This window comes from Mustela nivalis, assembly GCF_964662115.1.
Source record: "Mustela nivalis genome assembly, chromosome: 9".
NCBI classification, from domain to species: domain Eukaryota; kingdom Metazoa; phylum Chordata; class Mammalia; order Carnivora; family Mustelidae; genus Mustela; species Mustela nivalis.
Genome location: NC_139028.1, coordinates 103,255,166 through 103,276,686, shown reverse-complemented (window position 1 = coordinate 103,276,686; position 21,521 = coordinate 103,255,166). Strand labels below are relative to the sequence as shown.

The window sequence follows — 21,521 nt, the reverse complement described above, 5'->3', positions numbered from 1 at the left end:
CTGAGCAGAGAGCCCAATGTGGGGCTCTATGTGAGGACCCTGAGATCATGACGTGAGCAGAAACCAGAGGCTTAACCCACTGAAGCTACCCAGGCGCCCCTCAAACTGCTTTATTTAAGCCATGTATGCGAAGAGGTTGTAGGAAGGAGGAGTTGGACCCCCCCAGGGGACATTTGACAATGTCTGAAGACATTTTTGGTTGTCACAACAGGGGGTGGGAAATTGTTAGTGCATCTAGTGGGTAAAATCTTGGGTGCCAAACACTACATCAAAGAACTATCTAGCCTAAATGTTAACAGTGTTAAGGTTGAGGCTGTGTTAGATTAAGGCTTTAGAGCTGACTTGGGATATGAGGTCAGAATTGTGGAGAAAGGGGCGCCTGTGTGGCTCAGTGGGTTAAAGCCTATGCCTTTGGCTCAGGTCATGATCCCAGGGTTCTGGGATTGAGCCCCACATCGGGCTCTCTGCTCGGCAGGGGGCCTGCTTCCTCCTCTCTGCCTCCTCTCTGCCTGTGTCTCTGCCTACTGGTGATCTCTGTCTGTCAAATAAATAAATAAAATCTTAAAAAAAAAAAAAAAGAATTGTGGAGAAATTTGTGCGTTTTTGGTTTTTTTTTTAAGTTTTAAATTTTAATTCCTGTATAACTAATATAGTGTTTATTAGTTTCAGGATAATAATTATTTAGTAATTCTTTTTTTTTCCCCCTTAATTAACAGTTTTTTTTTTTTGTTTTTTTTTTTGTTTTTTTTTAAAGATTTTATTTATTTATTTGACAGAGAGAGATCACAGTAGGTAGAGAGGCAGGCAGAGAGAGGGGAAGGGAAGGAAGCAGGCCCCTGCTGAGCAGAGAGCCCGATGCGGGACTCGATCCCAGGACCCTGAGATCATGACCTGAGCCGAAGGCAGCGGCTTAACCCACTGAGCCACCCAGGCGCCCCTTAATTAACAGTTTTATCCATTACTCTGTGCCTATCATGATGAGTGCACTGCTTAATCCCCATTAAGTACTTAACCTCTCTCCACTCCCACTTCCCTTCTGGTAATCATAAGTTTGTTCTCTATAATTAAAAGAATCTGTTTCTTGGTTTATTTATCTCTCTCTCTCTTTTTTTTTTTTTTTAAACCCTGTTGCTCATTTGTTTTGTTTCTTAAATTCCACATGAGTGAAATCCTATGTTATTTGTCTTTCTCTGACTTACTGACTTTGCTTAGCATTATACTCTCCAGCTCTGTGTTGGGAAATGGCAAGATTTCATTCATTTTTATGGCTGTGTAATATTCCATCGTGTATATATACCATCTTTATTTATTGATGGATACTTGGGCTGTTTCCATAATTTGGCTATTATAAATAATGCTATAAACATAGAGGTGCATATTATCCTTTTGAAATAATGTTTTTGTGTGTTTTGAATAAATACCCAGTAGTGTGATTACTAAATCATAGGGTAGCTCTATTTTTAATTTTTTGAGGAACTTCCTTACTGTTTTCCACAGTTTACATTCCTACCACTAGTGTAAGAGGGTTCTTTTTTCTCCACATTCTCACGAACACCTATTCCTTATTTTTTTTTTTTTAAGATTTTATTTATTTATTTGACAGAGAGAGATTACAAGTAGGCAGAGAGATAGGCATAGAGAGAGGGGGAAGCAGGCTCCCTGCCAAGCAGAGAGCCCGATGCAGGGCTTGATCCCAGGACCCTGAGATCATGACCTGAGCCAAGGCAGAGGCTTAACCCGCTGAGCCATCCAGGCGCCCCACTTCTGCCCGTTTTTAATTGGATTGTTTGGTTTTTAGGTGTTGAGTTATGCAAGTTTTTTAATATATTTTGGGTACTAACCCTTTATCGAATATGTCATTTGCAAATACCTTCCCCCACTCAGTAGGTTTTTTAGTTTTGTTGATTAGAAATTTGTGTTTTAAAATTTGTTTTATTTTCTTTTAGTTGGAATTGAGATGGGAGATTGGCAAGAAGTCTGGGATGAGAACACAGGATGCTATTATTATTGGAATACACAAACAAATGAAGTGACTTGGGAATTACCCCAGTATCTTGCTACCCAGGTACAGGGAATACAACATTACCAACCCAGGTAAGAATAGACTTGAAAAAGAAATTACCTAAGAAGGAGGTTAGAGTTTTATCTTTTGTTGATAATATTTGCCTTCTGTTTCTCTTGATAAAGTATATATATGTGTGTGTATGTGTGAGTATACCTATATTTTGTTTCTTTTTAGTTCTGTAACAGGTGCTGAAGCTAATTTTGTGGTTAATACGGACGTGTATACTAAGGAGAAAAACGTTTCTGTTTCCAGTAGTAAAAGTGGACCAGTCGTAGCCAAGAGAGAAGTTAAAAAGGTCAGTTTCACGACTTACTTGCTTATTTCAAATCTAAAAACCTTGACTTATTTTTGCACAGGTATAGACATCTTCTGTTATTATTTTACAACCAGATGTGAAAATAAATAAATGCTGATTCTTAAAGCTTTAATGTTTATATTTAATATGTAGCATTTATAACAATTGTTGAGTGTAGTGGTTCTTTTGGAACTTTAGGGTACTGCCGAGGCTCATTGTGAAGGATGGGGGAGCAGCAGTCAGGGCTTCAGATCTCCTTCTCCACTGCAGAATAGCTCTATTTTGGGAACCCCACATAAGTTTTTTGTTTTTTTTGTTTTTAAAGATAAGCTGCCTTAAAAATTAAAATCTATTATTAGTAAAATGAGCATTTCTATAGCCTCGTAAGAAAAGTAAGATATATTCTGTAGTGTGTGTGTGTCTGTGTGTGTGTGTTGAATTTTAATTTATCTTGAATTTTAAATGATTAATTTAAATGGGGAGTATGGTAAGTATTTTCATGGGATCCTTAACTAACTCAAGTTAAGTAGAGGATGCAGCTCTTGCTCAGGGTTGTGAGTTCAAACTCCATGTTGGGTATGGAGCCTCCTTAAAAATAAACACACACACAAATACACACATACTTTTAGAATAATTTGGTCTTTATAATAGGAGGTACATAGACTAAATATTACTCCAATGAAGGAAATGGGCACTTTAAGTTTAATCACACATTTCATTTTAGAATTATTTTACTTTCCTCTAAATCACCTTTCTAGTGTGCCTGTGAAGTTATGTCATTATACAGAAGGGTGGAGATATCCAGTTATATGTTGAGGTGACAAAACTTTTTCTTTTTTATTTATTTATTTATTTATTTATTTTTAAAAGATTTTATTTAATTTGACAGAGAGAGATCACAAGTAGATGGAGAGGCAGGCAGAGAGAGAGAGAGAGAGGGAAGCAGGCTCTCTGAGCAGAGAGCCCAATGTGGGACTCGATCCCAGGACCCTGAGATTATGACCTGAGCCGAAGGCAGCGGCTTAACCCACTGAGCCACCCAGGCGCCCCAACTTTTTCTTTTTTAAAGCAGACTTACTTTTTTGCCATCTGAATTGTTTTCAGTTTTGGAGGCAGAGCAAAGGGTGTTAGAAAGGTGGGCAGTTGAAGGAGGGCTGGTGAGTGGTAGAGACAGGCAGAAGTATATAGAAAATCTGAAAAAGGTGAACAGAGGATGAAGACCGAAACTAAGATTCCGGAAAGGTAGCTTCCTAGCTCCCAATTTCCTCATCCTGTACCAACCTGTCTTTCTCTTATTTGATGTCCTGTGATCAGTTCCTTTTTTGACACAAACTGGTTTCTAAAAAGGGAATCCTTTCTGTTTTGGAGGTTACTGATCTAAATTACAGGTCTGCCTCAAGGATGTGTGGAGCAAGGGTGACCATTAATTTGTACACTTGAGGAAGTTCAAGGCAATGTGGCCTACTTCTGGAAAGACCTGGATTCTTTTTACTCCTGAATGGAGGAAAAACCCAGCCTTGGCAGGGCCCAGATAGAGTACAGAAGGCTGATGGATGCCGGGTTCAGGAGAAGGAACTGAAAGACTAGTTGTTTTCAGTTGTCATTTGACTCTCCTTTACTGCCCCTCTGGAAACTGACAGAGGATGGGGCTCTGGCAGGAACAGCAGGTGGTCTTGGCTTGGCCCTCTGACTAAGGAGAACTGCAGACAAAGGGCCCAATAGGTAGACTGAGAGTCAATGATTTGCAACTGACAAAACTCAGATCTTTAAAAAAAAAAAAATGGGGTGCCTGGGTGGCTCAGTTGTTAGGCGTCTGCCTTCAGCTCAGGGCATGATCCCAGAGTCCTGGGATCGAGCCTCACGTTGGGATCCCTGCTCAGCAGGAAGCCTGCTTCTCCCTCTGTCACTCCCCCTGCTTGTGTTCCCTTTCTCACTGTGTCTCTGTCAAATAAATAAAATCTTAAAAAAAAAAAACAAAACCCACAAAACCTCAGATCTTATTTCATTTTAAAATTCTGCTTCTGGTTACCTGGTTTTAGACTTGAAGAATAAGGACATGGATGAATCCCACCCAGAACTAGGTTCTAGTTCAAATGCTGCTTTCTTAAAGTAACGATATTTGTATTATATTCATGTGAGGAAAATGGTACAAGCCTATTAGTGATGCGTTGGTAGCCAGTGGCTTTTAAGAATATCCAGTAGTATGTGCACCTGAGTGGCTCTGTCAGTTGAGCTTCTGCCTTCAGCTCAGGTCATGATCCCAGGGTCCTGGGAACGGGCCCCGCATCAGGCTCCTTGCTCTTCGGGGAGCCTGCTTCTCCCTCTCCCTTTGCCTGCCACTCCCCTGCTTGTGTGCATGCACGCTCTTTCTATCTCTCTCTCTCTCTCAAATAAATAAAATCTTTGGGGGGAAAAAAAATCCAGTGATTGGGGGTACCTGGGTAGCTCAGTTGGTTAAGCCTCTGCCTTTGGCTCAGGTCACGATACCAGAGTTCTGGGATCGAATCCCACATCAAACTCTGTTCAGCGGGAAGTCTGCTTCTCCTACTCCATCTGCCCTTTCCCCTGCACAAGCTTTCTCTCCCTCCCTCTCTTTCCGCTCTCTCAAATAAATCTTAAAAGAGAATAATACCCAGTGATTGAAAAATAGTCAATTTTGGCATGAACAAATTAAATATATATTCAGGTGAGGGTTGTTTTTTCTTTATTTTTTTTTTCCTAAGATAAATGAGATTATTTTACTCTTTATAGGAAGTAAATGAAGGAATTCAGGCTCTTTCAAATAGTGAGGAGGAGAAGAAAGGGGTGGCAGCATCACTGCTTGCTCCTTTGTTGCCTGAGGGAATAAAAGAGGAAGAAGAGAGATGGAGAAGAAAAGTAATTTGTAAAGAAGCGGAACCAGTCACAGAAGTGAAAGAAACCAGTACCACAGCAGAAGAAGCAGCAACGATAGTAAAACCACAGGAGATTACATTGGACAACATGGAAGACCCTTCTCAGGAGGATCTTTGCAGTGTTGTTCAGTCTGGAGAAAGTGAGGAAGAAGAGGAACAAGATACCCTTGAGCTGGAGCTTGTTTTGGAAAGAAAAAAAGTAAGGTTTTGAAGCTTTTGTTAGATGCTTTTTCTCTCTTCTGTTGGATTCTGGGATCATTGTGCTCAGTTTACTGCCATTACTGGGGTTTTGTTACCTTAACATCTAGCGGTGTTTAAGCTTGTGCAATTAAAATTTGAACTGTGGAGTTTTAGTTCTTTTGGTTCCTGATGGTGCTTTTGATACTTGATAGCTAATAAAAACTGATACTCTCTGATTTAAAGATAGCTGGATATAGTGAATAATATCTTTTATTTTGCTTCCTAACAAATTAGCATTGTAAATTCTTGGTAGTAACTTGGTTTTAACCCCATGATTAAAGCACAGGTTGACTTCCAGTGATCAGCCATGGAATTGTTCCCATAGTTAAATGGGCTTTATAAGATTAAGAGGAACCAATAATTTCATGTGCTTTCCTTTCAAGAAAGATGGTTCACAGGAAATTTTCCTGATTGAGAAATTGGTTTTTGCCTATTTTCTGCCCTGATTTTTCTTGGAACAGTTTCATGTACTACTTTGAGTATGAAGTAAAATCTTAATGGGTGTTGTAACAGGAATATCTTCTTGAAGCTTTCACCATTTTGAAAAATTTGAAACTATGGAGAGGGACAAGCTAAGTTAGACTGTATCTGTTATGTTCATATATTGGAGAATTTGTCTCTTAGTGGATCTCTGGGACCTATCCCATTCAAATGGATGTTTTTTAACTACAATCATGAATAAGCATTTAGTGGATACTAATAAAAAATACGAGGATAATGCTTGGCTCTGATGGAAAAATGTATTAAGAAACACTTCCTGTTTCCAAAGCATTTTAATTCTCATAATACGTGGTTATCATTCTTGATACTCACAAATGCTTAAATGTTGGTAAACAGCTAATGACACTCTTAACTTTGTTGTCCTGTTCCTCTTAGGCAGAGCTACGAGCCTTGGAGGAAGGAGATGGTAGTGTGTCAGGGTCTAGTCCGTGTTCTGACATCAGCCAGCCAGCATCTCAGGATGGAATGCGTAGACTTATGTCTAAAAGGGGGAAATGGAAGATGTTTGTTCGAGCTACAAGTCCAGAATCTACCAGTCGGAGTTCTAGCAAAACTGGGCGAGAGACTCCAGAAAATGGAGAAACTGGTAATTCATGTTTTACTTTAAACATTCAGAGTTGAAAGATACAGAGTTGAAAGGTGTAGAGGGAGGGTGCCTGGGTGGCTCAGTTAAGTGTCAGCCTTTGGCTTGGGTCATGATCCCAGAGTCCTGGAATAGAGCTCCAGATCCGGGTTCCTGCTCAGGGGGAAGCCTGCTTCTCCCTCTCCCACTCCCCTGCTTGTGTTCGCTCTCTCGCTGTCTCTCTCTCTCTCTCAAATAAATAAAATCTTTAAAAAAAAAAAAAAAAAGGTACAGTGGGAAAATCCTTTCCCTTTTTTGGTTCTCTCTTAAGCAAAAAGGAGGTAACACTTAATCCTTTCGTGGAAGTGCTGGAAAGGAAGCTTTCCTTTCACATCTTTTTCTATCCACCTCTAGTGGAGGAGTAAGAGTTAAGAGTTGCCATCCATTGGGTTGTAGATTCACTACTGATTGTGGGGGACTACCTCTCCCTCAAAAGAAAAGCAGGGCTGATTCCACCCTTCTTAAAAAAAAAAAAAAAGATTTTTATTTATTTGGTGGAGAAATCACAAGTAGGGTGAGGAGGAAGCAGACTCCCTTCTGAGCAGAGAGCCCAATGTGGGACTTGATCCTAGGACCCTGAGATCATGACCTGAGCCAAAGGCAGAGGCTTAACCCACTGAGCCAACCTGGTGCCCTGGACTACCCTTTTTTTTTTTTTTCTTTTTTTCTTTTTAAATATTTTATTTATTTAACAGAGAGAGATCACAAGCAGGCAGAGAGAGAGGAGGAAGCAAGCTCCCTGCTGAGCAGAGAGCCCGATGCGGGCCTCGATCCCAGGACCCTGAGATCATGACCTGAGCCAAAAGGCAGCGGCTTAACCCACTGAGCCACCCAGGCGCCCCCGGACTACCCTTTTTAAAGAAATCCTGCTATAGAAGTTTTTAAAAAAGATTTATTTATTTATTTATTTATTTGACAGAGATTACAAGTAGGCAGAGAGGCAGGCAGAGAGAGAGAGAGGTGGAAGCAGGCTCCCTGCTAAGCAGAGAGCCTGATGCAGGGCTCGATTCCAGGACCCTGAAATCATGATCCGAGCCGATGGCAGAGACTTTAACCCACTGAGCCACCCAGGAGCCCCTGCTATAGTAGTTTTGATCTGTATTAAGCCCATGGGCTCTCCTTAGCTCACTATTTACAGTTGGTAAGTAAGGCTGGCAGGGACCACCTGTGGCAAGTGCAGTGTCGTCTGTGTTCTCTCTCTGTATACAAGTTGCCTAGCCTCTGGCTAGTTTTTAGATGGATTGGTCCTTTCATGAGGACACAGCTTATCTCTGTGCACGGTAATGTAGAAGACACCCTGCTATGGCTTCTGTCTGTTAAATATTTGCGGTGCCTGGCTGGCTCAGTTGGTTAAACATCTGCCTTCTGCTGCGATCAGATTCCAGGGTGCTGGAATCAAGCCCCAAATGGGGCTCCCAGCTCAGTTGGGGGGCCTACTTCTCCGTCTCCCCGGGTTGTACTTTGTCTCTCTCACAAATAAATAAATGAAATATTTAAAAAAAATAAAAATAAAACCTTTAATATCTTAATCTCCATTTGGCCTTAATTCTGTAGTGGAAAATTAGCAATAAGATTTGTGTACCAAACCTTAGTTATGTGTACCTAATAGAAGATCCTTTATACCTATGGTTAAAAAACTACAAATAAAAAACACAGTAATAAGTAAATGCAAACAACCTTGTTTGAATTTTCCCTTTTCAGTCAGCAATATAGAAGAATAGGAAGTAAGAATCTAAAAGACCCCCTTCGTCTTTTCCCTATTCTCATTCCCTACCCCTGAAGTCTATTTTCTCTGTCCTTTACTCTCCTCCATAAATGGACATTTTCGTTGTGTCTATGTTTAACTCCTTAAAATAATGTTGCATTTGTATTGTCCAGTAATAGCTAAAGCCATTCAGATGTCCCAAGATGGAATGGATAAATTCTTTTGTGTTAATATTCAAACAATGAATCATGGAACGCTACATTAAAAACTAATGATGTACTATACAGTGACTAACATAACATAATAAAAATTATTTATTTGAGAAAGCACGAACAGAGAATGGGTGGGCAGAGGGATAGGGAGCCCAATGTAGGGCTTGATCCTAAGAACCTGGAGTTATGACCTGCACCAAAGGCAGGTGCCCAACCAGTTGAGCCACCCAGGTACCCATTCCAATATATTCTTGCAATTGAATACTAAACAGCTGTAAAATATGAATGATCTACAGTTAATATGGAACAGCATGATTCTAAGAAACAGTAATGTTGAATTTAAAAAGCAACAGGAAAAAAAAAGCTACAGGAGAATATGTAATGTTAACATTGTGTTTATGTAAGTTGGAAAATAGGCAAAAATACTGTGCTTAAAGACCTATCCATGATGAAACTAAAGGAAGGTACTTAACCATTGGAGTAGAGATTATTATGTCTGGTGTGGACATGATAGCAGAGGTACTGTGAACTTCAGAAGTACCAGTGATAGTCTGCCGTAGTGCTGGGTTGTAGTTACTTGAGTGCTTACTTCATTCTTTATGTTTATTATAATACTTAACAATAAAAGCAGTGCTGTAATAAACATTTTGGTATATATATCTTTATGTAGATTTAGTGTCATATAGTGTAGATTCCTAGAGATACATTGTTAGACTGGTACTAGGAGATTCTTAGAGTTACATTGCTAGGTTAAGGGGTATGTACATTTTAATTTGATAGATCCTAATTGCCTTCTAATACATTCTAGTGTTAGGGGTGTCTGGGTGGTTATTGGTTGGGCATCTGACTTCGGATCATGTGATCTTGGGGTCCTGGGATGGAGCCCCTCATTGGGCGTCCTAATCAGTGTGGAGTCTGCTTCTCCCTGTCTCTCTGCCCCTCCACCTGCTCAGTGCTCTCTTTCTCTCTCAAATAAAATCTTAGAAATATGTATATATTGTAGTCTTAGAGTTCTTGTGGTGGTATCAGTTGTTAAATTCTTATACCTACCACCAAATGTAAGGTGTCTAATGAATTATATACTAATAAGTGGGAGAAGCTGGTTTCAGTTTGAAAATGCAGGAATATTAGTGATAAAGAACAAGGTCATTATATGATGAGGTTATGTACTTAGGATAAACTTGTAGGCTGATAAAAGCTGTTGAAGGTGATATTAAAAGTCACATTACTTCTTCAGATCAAGGATTAATCAGTCAAGAAAAACTTTTAATTTGGTTATTTTCCTTAAAAAATGACTGATAGACTCACGACAGACTGATTTACATTGTATATGTGGATTAGTTTGGTAAGTGGTAAGCAAACGTCATAGTTCATAGCAGAGTTCATATCTGTTACTCCATTTAAGTTGATGGTAAGCCTCTTCTCTATTGAAGATTCCCACTAACAGACATCACCAATCAGAAGAGTAGGTGGGTCCAATAAAGGTTGTCCGCAGGTCTTAACCAGTTCAGATTAAGATTATTAGGTAGTTTAAAATTAATTAAATTAAATTAAATTAATCTATTCTGATTTTGAAAGCCTTTTTTTCAAAACCCAATTCATAAAGAATCTTTATCCTAGGTTTGGTATGTAGCCTTTAAAAGTAATTAAAGCATTCTGGAATAGAAGATTAGAAAAAGTAAACAGAAAGGAGAAGCAGAGACGACAGGCTAATGTAAACGAATTAAGTGTTATTTATAGACTTTAAGAAAGGTGATTGTAGGGGTGGCTGAGTGGGTTAAGCCTCTGCCTTTGGCTCAGGTCATGATCTCAGGGTCCTGAGATTGAGCCCCACATTGGGCTCTCTGCTCAGCAGGGAGCCTGCTCTCCCCCCTCTCCCCACCTCCGCCTGCCTTGCCTCACTGCCTACTTGTGATCTTTCTCTATCAAATAAATTAATAAAAATCTTTAAAAAATAAAAAAGGTGATGATAAAGGATAAAGTTTTTTGGTTTTATAAAGACAGTAGGTAGATAAATCATTAGGGTTTCTTTAAAGAAAGGAAAACAGGCAAAGGAAAAAGTAACTTTTTACATATACCTCTGCTACAGGGATAAGAAAATATATATGGGATACTATGTTAGTATCGGTCCTTTAATTTCACATGGTTTCTTTTGTAGTAGCTGGTGCTGACACTTCAGAAAAAACAGATGAGAATTCAGACAAAGAGATGGAAGTGGAAGAATCTCCAGAAAAGATAAAAGCACAAACAGCGCCTAAAGAAGAAGAACAGGATTTGAAAGTATGTATATTACTTAATATGGTCTGACATACAATTTTATTTATTTGAGAGAGAGAGAGAAAACATGAGAAGGGAGAGGGTCAAAGGGAGAAGCAGACTCTCTGCCTAGCAGGGAGCCAGACGCAGGACTTGATCCTGGAACTCCAGGATCATGACCTAAGCTGAAGGCAGTTGCTCAACCAACTGAGCCACCCAGGTGCCCCTTAACAAATATTTTTAAATTGGGCAACCATTAAAGTACATCCTTTATTAGCAAGTACAGTGATCTTTACCTTCATATGTAAATCATTTATGGTGGCGGAAATGTCATATTTCAGAGTGCAATACTGAATTATAAGACAGATTTGTTGCAGAGAAATTATCTATAATTCTAAATGCTTTAATTGCTTTCTTAAAAGTTAAGTCTTCATTTGAAAGCAATAACAGCTTATCAAATATAGGCTTTTCTCGTTGGGAAGAACTGAAGAGCCTAAAAGTCACAAATTTAATTCCTGTGAACTACTTGGCCTTACACAAAGGCAGATTTGGTTCCAGTTTTATTTGAAGCCTCATATCATGAGAATTGGGACCACATAAGTATGAAGCTCTTAAAGGTTGATATATTGGAAAAGCTATTTAGCACATTCTTTAGACCTGAAAGAGTTTATCCAGTCACTGACTAGTGTACGACCATGTGAAAGGGACTGGGAGAATTAATTTTGTTCAGTGTGTAGGTAGTAAAAGAGTTAGTAATGCATAAATGATATTTTGGACACTGTTGGGAGTTGTATTTTTTAACATCTACTTATACCTGCTGAATCCTGAGTTGTCTCAGAGTATGTATACATTTAATTTCTCTAGACTTGTCATTATTTTTTGCTTGTTATGTGAATTTGTTTACTTAAATTAAAATCTTGTTTTCTCTACGTAACTTGCTTAGATGCAGCTGTGTAAGAAGGGCTGTTTCTAGGCAGACCCCCCTTTTTTTTAGCATATTTAAGAAAACTGAATGATTTTACATAATACAGAAAATAACTGCGGATTCAATTTTATTTCTTCCTTTTTTTCATTGCAGTTTCAGATTGGAGAACTGGCAAATACCCTGACAAGTAAATTTGAATTCCTAGGCATTAATAGACAATCCATCTCCAACTTTCATGTGCTGCTTCTACAGACTGAGGTAATTTAGCCATTTTTGGTTCCAGTGGGTCATAGTTGGTCATTGATTAAAATGCTGTATGTGTGAAGCATTTGTTTTACTTGTTTTATTTTATATTTTTAAAGATTTTATTTATTAGAGACCACAAATGGGGGGGTGCAGAGGGAGAAGCAGACTCCCCGCTGAGCAGGGAACCCAACTCTGGACTCAATCCCAGGACCCTGGGATCATGGCCTAAGCCGAAGGCAGATGCTTAACCAACTGAGCTACTCAGGTCCCCTGTCTGTCTTGTCTTAATCCTAAATTAAAAAAATTTTTTTTCTTAAACTGTCTCTCTTGAAGCTTGCAGTCCTTTTTTTTTTTTTTTAAAAGATTTTATTTATTTATTTGACAGATCACAAGTAGGCAGAGAGAGAAGGTGAAGCAGGCTCCCCGCTGAGCAGAGAGCCCAATGTGGGGCTTGATCCCAGGACCCTGAGATCATGACCTGAGCTGAAGCAGAAGCTTAACCCACTGAGCCACCCAGGCGCCCCATAAATTAAAATTTTTAACAGTGGTGCATATTTGAACCACCAGCCCAGGAAATAAAACTGTGTATTAGCTAAAGCAAAACATAATTATGGAGGTAAATACGGAGATTTTATGTGTGTTGATACCACCTTCAATAGGCATATATTTTATTTAAAAAAAAATGTTTTGGCGGGGGACTATCTGAGTGGCTCAGTCAGTTAAGCATCCAACTCTTGATTTTGGGTCAGGTCATGATCTCACGGTGATGAGATTGAGTCCCACATTGGGCTCTGTTCAGCATCAACTCTGCTTGTCTTTCTCTTCCCCCACTTGTTCTCTCTCTCTCTTCTCTCTCTCTAATAAATAAATAAACTTAAAAATTTTTTTTTTTAAGATGTAAGCTCTCTGCCCTTTGTGGGGCTGGAACTCAAGGCCTTGAGGTCAAGAGTCGCATGCACCGCTGGCTGTGAATGGGCATATATTTTAATATAGACCCATTTTCTGACAAAATTCTATTGATAGTGATCAGATGAGGCCATGTCATGTTGAAAGACTTTGTACGTGCTGTGAGATTATAAATCTGTTAAGAAGAAAAGTTCTGGGGGTGGCTTAGTTGGTTGGGTGTCTGCCTTTGGTTCTGGGATCAAGTTTCGTATTGGGCTCCCTGTTCAGTGGGAATTCTGTTCTCTTTGCGGCTCCCCTTGCTCGTGGTTGCTCGCTCTCTCTTCCCCAAGTAAATGAATAAAATCTTTAAAAAAAAAAAAAAGAAGTTCTGAGTCCTGTTTGTCCCCTGCATAGTTTACAGTGTGGCAGGTTATGATTTAGTAAGGAAGTTCTCCTGTAGGAATCTGACTTCCCTAAGGACTGAACTTTTGTTTTTGATGAAGAATATTACTGAACTGAATGAGCTATCTACCAAACAAAGGTAAAATTGCTAGGGAATTTTACTGTCCAAAGGGGGAAATAAAACTGCTACTTGTTTTCAGGTACTGGAGAGTTGACAGTGTAGAAAGTACTGGGGTACTGGAGTTCAGTCTCATTTTTCACAACTCTGCAGAGCAAACAAGATTTTTTATGAAACTAAGATGGTTTGTTTTTTGTTTTTGTTTCTGTTTCTTGGTGTTCTCTGTTTTTTGTGAGAGTATAGCAGTACAGTCATGGACCAGAAAACATGTCCCTTTTACTTCTGCTTCTTGACGTAACAATAAGTCTTTAACTTATTTCTCTGTTGATTCTAGACTCGGATTGCAGACTGGAGGGAAGGGGCTCTTAATGGAAACTACCTTAAACGAAAACTTCAGGATGCAGCAGAACAACTAAAACAGTATGAAATAAACGCCACTCCTAAAGGCTGGTCCTGCCACTGGGACAGGTACGCACTCTTCTCCCCTTTTCACCTTTCACCTTTGACATCTCAGACATGATTTGTGATCACCACCACCTGACGACATGACAGCCTGTCTGGAGACTGAGAGCAGCTGCGGTTAGCGGTGCTGGGCAGGCAAAGCACCGCAAGCACTTACAGAGTCTGGGCCAGCCACACGGAGAAACAAAAAGCAATGTTTAAAGTGTTCCATGTAACGGATTTTTTCCCAAGATGGACAAAGCTGGTTTTTACTCTCCAGAGTGTTGTTGCACGGAGTAGGGCGGGCTTGGGGGTTAAGCGCATGCGAGAGCTCTGTGCGCTTTACAGGACCTCTGGAAGCAACTACTCCTGATTAACCTCGGTGAAGTTAAGGAAAGCTTCGTGCCTGAAGATGTGAATGAAGAACAAGATTACTATCTTCTGCCAGCAGGTCAGATGAAAATATTTCTTTTTATATTTGGCTTTTCTTGATTTTTTTTTCGTTATTTGAAATCTTTGCTCTTTTATTTTTCAGCTCCCAGATCCTCTCCCTCTCTTTAGCTTTCACTGTGTTTGATATCAAGAGTATGAAATGTGAATTCCACGGTCCAAGAGGGGAAGAGTCACCTTTCGCAAACTTCGTTGTTCTCTTCTTTGGAAGGGAAATTAGTGTTCTAGGATATTGAGTCCCTTCGTTAATGCAACTTGAAAGCCTGTTAAGCATTGGCAAAAAAAAAAGTGTGAGAGGTGTTTTCTAAGTCATCTGTTGGAATGAGAGGGCTCAGGGCTGTATTCACAGAGCTGCTGGCAGTGCAAATAGCTTTGAATTATCGTTGGTTCTTCATTCTCAATTGTCAAAGCTCTTTGTTGCCTTTGTGAATAGCAGTCCGTTAAGAAGAGGTTCGTCCCTGTGAGAGCAGACTGCTGTCCTGGGACAGGACCAAATGGAAGTGTCTTTGTAGGAGAATGGGTCTTAAAACATGTGTTTTCTTTCTTGTAATTTAGGGATCATAGACGATATTTCTATGTAAACGAACAGTCGGGCGAGTCTCAGTGGGAGTTTCCAGATGGTGAGGAGGAGGAGGAAGAGAGCCAAGCGCAAGAAAGTAGAGACGAGACTCTTCCTAAACAGACTTCGAAAGACAAAACTGGCACTGAATCAAATTCTGCAGAATCATCTGAGAATTCCACAGGTGGGACAATTTACCCTGTACTAATTTGGAGAGAAATAACTTTTTGGGGAAAAAAATGACTTGTGTTCGTTGATACCATAAAAGAAGGAAATAAATCAAAAGTTTCTATTAAAAAATAGTGACTTGACATAAAATTGCAAGTTAATTCTGAAGAAAACTAAGGCAGTGACTACTTGGAAATCAGCATACTATTAATTTCAGACTTTGTTAAAATGTGAAATGATGAGCCAAAATATTTTGATTTTAAGAATGTTCTAGGGACGCCTGGGTGGCTCAGTTATTAAACATCTGCCTTCGGCTCAGGTCATGATCCCCGGGTCCTGGGATCGAGCCCCTCATCAGGCTCCCCGCTCAGCAGGAAGCCTGCTTCTCCCTCTCCCACATCCCCTGCTTGTGTTCCCTCTCTCAGTGTCAAATAAATAAATAAAATACATTTTTTAAAAAGTGTCCCATGGGTGCTCCCTTCTACTTTTTAGATGGGATGCTTCCTGATTCTTACATCATTTAATAAAGTGAATTAGATCTTAACAACAACAAAAAATTGTCCCATGTCTGCAGATAAAACTGTATATCCAGTAACAGGAATGCAAATTAATGTTAAGGAGCTAGTAGTTGAAATGTCAATATCTTCGTGGAGGTAATAATGGGGTTTTTGTTCTGCCATTCTACAGAAAGCTTAGTCTGTTGATACTGTAGCCTCATTTTTCCATTCCAGTACATATGGTTGCTAAAATGTTTTGTATGGTTGCTAAAATGTTTTGACAAAATGGCATGAAACTATGACCATTGTTTCGGATAAGCAAAATAATAGATGGGGTGCAAATTGCCAACAGTATTCTAGTATAAAATGATCAGGATGGCTCTGAACCCATTTAAAGTTTTTATAGAGGTCTTAACGTTTGTTGTATACATTTAAAAAACGGCTTTCACAGCTCCTTAGTTCTCTGAGAATCTTGAGAGCGCTAAAGAGAAGTGGCTTGATTTCTGCATTATGGAAGAAGATGCGTTTTTTTTTTTTTCTTTCCCTCTGGATCCACTGTTCTTAGAATAACAAAAATAAGTGAATAGTGAAGCATAGTCAGTACTATGATTAGCAACCATTTTGATCTGAAAAACGGGTAGCTGTTTGTTAAAATAATAGCAAATAAAGTAGGAGTCTATGGTTTGGCTTTTAAAAGAATAAACCTTTTGTAGATAAAGACATGGAATTTGTTGGTAACTTAGGGAGTGAAGAGCTGAATTTTTTTGTCCTCTGCTTATCAAAAATGATACTTTTTATTTATTTACTTAAGATTTTATTTATTTTTTTATTTGATAGAGCAAGAGAGGGAACACAAGCAGAAGTGGGAGAGGGAGAGCCAGGCTTCTTGCCAAGCAAGGAACGTGATGGGGGCTCAATCTCAGGACCCCTGGGATCATGACTAGAGCTGAACGTAGACGCTTAATGACTGAGCCACCCAGGCACCCCTTATTTTTTAAAAAGATTTTAGTTCTTTGAGAGAGAGAGATAGCGAGAGAGGGAATACAAGCAGGGGGAGTGGGAGAGGGAGAAGCTGACTTCCTATGGAGCTGGGAGCCCCATGTAGGGCTTGATCCCAGGACGCTGAGATCATAACCCAAGCCAAAGGCAGATGCTTAGTGACTGAGCCACCCAGGCACCCTGATTCTTCTGTATTTATTTGGCTCCCTGATCCCAAACAGAAAGTTCTGATAATGTACCAAATGAAAGTGATTGTGTTACCAAATGATTTTGTTGATTTCTTAAATAGCCTAGGGATAATTATCAGATCACTAAATAAAAAGCCACATTTGGCTACAGTGCTAATTTTGCACATAGCAAAGGGTATTTTGATTTTACTTCGTATTTCAGAAATATATTTTCTCAAGTTAGAGTATTTTACTAACATTCTCACAAAGAGATTTTCTTTTGATCCCCCCCCTTTGAATAGCAAAGATAGCTATGTCTCATAAGTTGGTTTTATCACTTCTTTGCTTTTTAGTAGTTAGTGAACTGAAGAGGCTTGATGTAGTACTGGGAAGAAGACTACTCCTGAGCACTGTCTGATGTCCCTTGTATGTTGCAGAGCTGAATATTCCAGGATTACTAATTCTTTAAGTGTTCTCTGAACACCTTAGACTTAAAAGTTATTTTTTCCTTTTGTTGATAACAAACACAGTTTACCATGTGGTAAAGGGAAGACTTGGAGACATTCCTGTCTGATTAAAACAATTTATTATATAAATTGTTTTTTATATAAATTATATTTATTATAATTATAAATAAATTATAATTTATTATAATTAAAACTAATTATGCTGTAGGAAAAAGCCACTGTTAATCCTGCTTATATTCTTAAGCCTCTTTAATGAGAGCCACTAAAACTTTGATCAACTTGATTTAAGTAAAACCCAAATCTTACACTAAGGTCTTTGGGATTTGAGAGTATTTCTGATTACTAGTTTAAGCATATAAAGGTTTAATATATTCTGTTGTCATTGTCATCTCAGCAGTGGTTAAAACCATCTTTTGAGAGAAAAATTACTACATTGTTCGGAGCAAGGAAGTTTCCAAATTCTGTTCATTTTTTAATCCTTGTTCATTGTTCAAATTTAACATCTTGTCTCTAAAGACAAGTGATATCTAAAATGTTCGTCATTTATGTTAAATTTAGCTGCTTTTCAGAAGTCCATGGAATTTTTTGTATAACTTCTTGCTTTAAATTGTTAAACTGTCCTCTTGGTTCAAAATACTAAGCAAAAGTTTTCTCTTTGGAGCAATACAGGAAAACAGTAAAGGAAGCCTGCCTTCAAATAAAAACAAAGATGCATAGAAAAAAGTTGTTGAAGAGCTAAAAATTTGTGTCTCCACACTGTTTTAAACTTGTAGTTTTCAAATTTATTAGTGTATAGTAAAAGCTGTGTTTACCTTTAATCTCTCCTTGAACTTTAGACTTAAATCTTACCTTAAATGGCAAAATATACCAACTGGGTTATATTTAGAAACAAAGAGAAGCAATATGCAATAGAACATCCTGGATATTCAAATGGATATTTGTAAAGTTTTTTGTGTCTAAGCTAAAGGAGATAATTATCAGTATTAAGATACAGCTTTTGTGTTTTGAGCAACTTAATATGGGATTCAGATATTAACCAGAAATGCTGCTTGTTTGCTGCTAAATTTATCAAGTCTAGTTTATCGCATATTTACACAAAGTTTAACTAATTCTGGTTGGCTTTGCTGGAGGTTGTAAACCACATTATTAAATTTGAACCTATATTTCCTTGAGTTGCTTTGTGTAGCAGCACATTATCATCATAAGCATATCTATATTGTATTATGCTTTTAGATGAGAGTGTAAAATTTGACTTGCTAATTTATCTACCAGATGTTGTTGAAAGTTTAGAAGTTTGCTAAGTTATTAATTCTCAGTATTTATTTTCTTGGGTTCTGATGTGATCTTGATATTCTGTTATTACGTAATATAGTAGACTGCTTGGTCATACCTGGACTTTATTCATCTAAAAGTTAGTGTGTAAATTCTTATTAGATACGACCAAATACAAAAAAAAAAAAAAAAAGATATGACTAGATACAAAAGTCAAATGAGGCAGTTGAAGTCTTTTAGCTGGAAAACTGCATTCTTGTTTTCTGGTGACTGTTTTTTTAGCACTCTTTTCCTTTAGTCAACTTCTCAAAATAATTACAGTGAATTTTGTGAATCATCCTTTTAAAATCTTTTACAAAAATATATTATATATCTGCTCCATAAAAACTAAAGCTGTCCTAAAAGCCAAGTGGTTTATGGTGGCTTTGGTTTTACCTTGTTGAGAACCAGTGTGGTGTCTTTTGGGGCAGCCAAGGTAATGGGTTATATCCTTGTTGAGAGACTTTGGTAATAGCACCCTTATTTAATCCACCTCTTTTGACCATGAAATAAAACAGGTGATTACATTTGGATCTCTACTCTGTGAGAAGTGAGATTTATCTAGCTGTGATTTCTAAAGCTCTTAGACCTCTGTCATTTCACCAGGACTTCTTGGTAAAATAGCACTAGACTAGGAGTCACACCTGGCCACTGAGTGCTGTATGATCTTAGGCAATCATTTTCCTCCTGGGTTTCATTACCTTTGAAATGAGAGAGTTGAACTAGATGATTTCTCATGTCTCTTCTACTCCTAAATTCTATGATTTTTAGGGAGAAAATTCCCTTCAGCATTCCTGGGATATATATCTAATAGTCCCATATATTGTGAAACTTCCCTATTGACGATAAAGAGGGATGGGGAAGGCTACAAGTAAGTATATCCTCCTATTTTCTTTAACCCTTAAAGCTTTTCCCAGGAGAGAAAGGAAAAGAATTAACTGGCTTTTGCAGAATTTGAGAACTGATTCTGCAGCTTTTTACTTATAATTTCTTTTTAACTCAGACTCCAGCTTCAATTTCACATCCTTTGGGTCTTCAAACACCTTTTTCATGTGTGCCTTCGTTATCATGTACCTTGAAGATTTGTTGTTCTAAATTTCCCTTTTCTCATTACAAAAAAATTGCCCTTCTTGATTTGTGTTGCTGTGATTCAGCAAGTGTAACTCATTAAAAGGTGCAAAGGAATGATAAAGTTGACAAAGAGCACCTTGCAGATGGACTTTTAAAACCTAGTAACTCCAATTAATTAAAATAAGTAGAATTCAGAACAGTTGCTTTGAATGAGTGCTTCTCTGGGTCATTCCCAATCAGTCATCTAGCTCGCTTAAAAATAAAATAACATGGAATCAGCATTGTAAATGCACATTATTCATTCCCCTCTTCGTTTCTGAAGTAAAAAAGACCCAGAGTGTTTCTTCTAGTTGTATATGTTGAAACTGTGAATGTTTGAAATAAGAAACATCAGGGTCAGATGACCAGATTGCTCATTGAGTTGATGTGGTGTGCTTCATTTATTCATCCATAAATCTGGACCCAAAGAACAAAACTAGTATATAATATTGCTGGGGCAAGTACTAACTGGGAGGTGCATAAATTCATCTTTCCATTGTAGTCATTTTTGAACTGAATTGCTTAATATTTCAGTGACCTCAGTGTAGAGTAGATGCCTGCAGGTCTGATTTTGTCTCACTAGTCACTTGAACATTGGTGCGAATGTAAGCCAGAGTTTTTGTCTTGCCTTTGCCCTGACTCCTGTTTGTTTTTGTAGGTTCTCTTTGTAAAGAGTCCTTTTCTGGCCAAGTTTCTTCTTCATCACTCATGCCACTTACTCCATTTTGGACCCTCCTTCAGTCAAATGTGCCTGTGCTTCAACCTCCATTACCTTTGGAAATGCCACCACCTCCACCTCCGCCCCCAGAATCCCCTCCTCCCCCTCCCCCGCCCCCTCCTCCTGTAGAAGATGGTGAGATCCAGGAGGTAGAGATGGAGGATGAGGGAAGCGAGGAGCCTCCTGCCCCAGGAACAGAGGAGGATACTCCATTGAAACCTTCGACACAAACCACAGTTGTAACTAGCCAGGTGAGAAGTACTGTTTGGCATTCTGAAGAGTTTCTGGGGACTGGGGCATGATTTGACACCATGTTTTGTTTTAGAAGAGGACGTTTAATCAGAACTTTCAGCCACTAACTAGATTCTCTTTGTTTCAGAGTTCAGTTGACTCTACTGTCTCAAGTTCGCCTTCCACTAAAGCAGTAAAAAGAAAAGCTACAGAAATTAGTACTGCAGTAGTTCAGAGATCAGCTACCATCGGTAGTTCTCCGGTACTCTACAGCCAGTCAGCTATAGCTGCAGGTAAACCTTGTGATTAAAATGTTTTCCTTAGTGTGTTATATCTTTGTTTTCAGGATTGGATGTCAGGTAAAGGCTTTTCACTTCATTATTTTGTTTATATAGATGCCACACCCAGTGTGGAGCCCAATGTGGGGCTTCAACTCAACAACCTTGAGATCAAGAGTCCAACACTTAACCACTGAGCTACCCACGCAACCCAAAGTCTTCATTCTATAAACTCTTTCTAGGGGTACCTGGGTGGCTTGGTCATTAAGCGGCTGCCTTCAGCTCAGGTCATGATCCCGGTGTCCTGGGATCAACCCCCGCATCAGGCTCCTTGCTCAGTGGGAGGCCTGCTTCTCCCTCTCTCACTCCCCCTGCTTGTGTTCCCTCTCTCGCTGAGTCTCTGTCAAATAAATAAAATCTTTAAAACAAAAGAAAACAAAAACAAAAATCTCTTTCTGTATATTTCTTCTAGTTACGGAAAACTATTGTGTATCCTTCCAGATTGTTTTCTGTGCACTTATATGACTTCAGTAATTTTGATGTTTAAGTACCATACTGTGGGGGTGCCTGGCTGGCTTATTTGGTAGAGCATGCAACTCTTGAACTCAGGATCAAGAGTCAGTCTATCTATTTATCTATTTGTTTATTTTTAAGATTTTATTTATTTGTCAGAGCACAAGCAGGGGGAGAAGTAGGCTCCCAGCTGAGCAAGGAGCGCAGTGTGGGACTCAATCCCAGGACGCTGGGATCATGACCTCA

General features: G+C 38.9%; 1 protein-coding gene across 4 annotated transcripts in view; it reads left to right on the top strand.

Annotated features, from left to right (window-relative positions):
- Positions 1-21,521, top strand: part of FNBP4 (formin binding protein 4) — a 41,514-nt gene that overhangs the window by 7,388 nt on the left and 12,605 nt on the right. The window contains exons 5-15 of one of the 4 annotated variants that reach the window (XR_014316113.1): positions 1,947-2,094; positions 2,240-2,360; positions 5,112-5,453; positions 6,371-6,581; positions 10,693-10,814; positions 11,869-11,973; positions 13,701-13,834; positions 14,156-14,258; positions 14,813-15,000; positions 20,194-20,504; positions 20,633-20,777. Coding sequence is in view for 2 of the 4 variants with exons in the window: in XM_082747553.1 (XP_082603679.1) it covers positions 1,947-2,094; positions 2,240-2,360; positions 5,112-5,453; positions 6,371-6,581; positions 10,693-10,814; positions 11,869-11,973; positions 13,701-13,834; positions 14,813-15,000; positions 20,194-20,504; positions 20,633-20,777 (1,827 nt within the window). In the remaining 2 variants the exon portion in view is untranslated. Of the gene's footprint in view, positions 1-1,946; positions 2,095-2,239; positions 2,361-5,111; positions 5,454-6,370; positions 6,582-10,692; positions 10,815-11,868; positions 11,974-13,700; positions 14,515-14,812; positions 15,001-20,193; positions 20,505-20,632; positions 20,778-21,521 lie in introns of those variants that run through there. The other 3 variants (XM_082747553.1, XR_014316114.1, XM_082747554.1) reach the window with 3 other exon arrangements.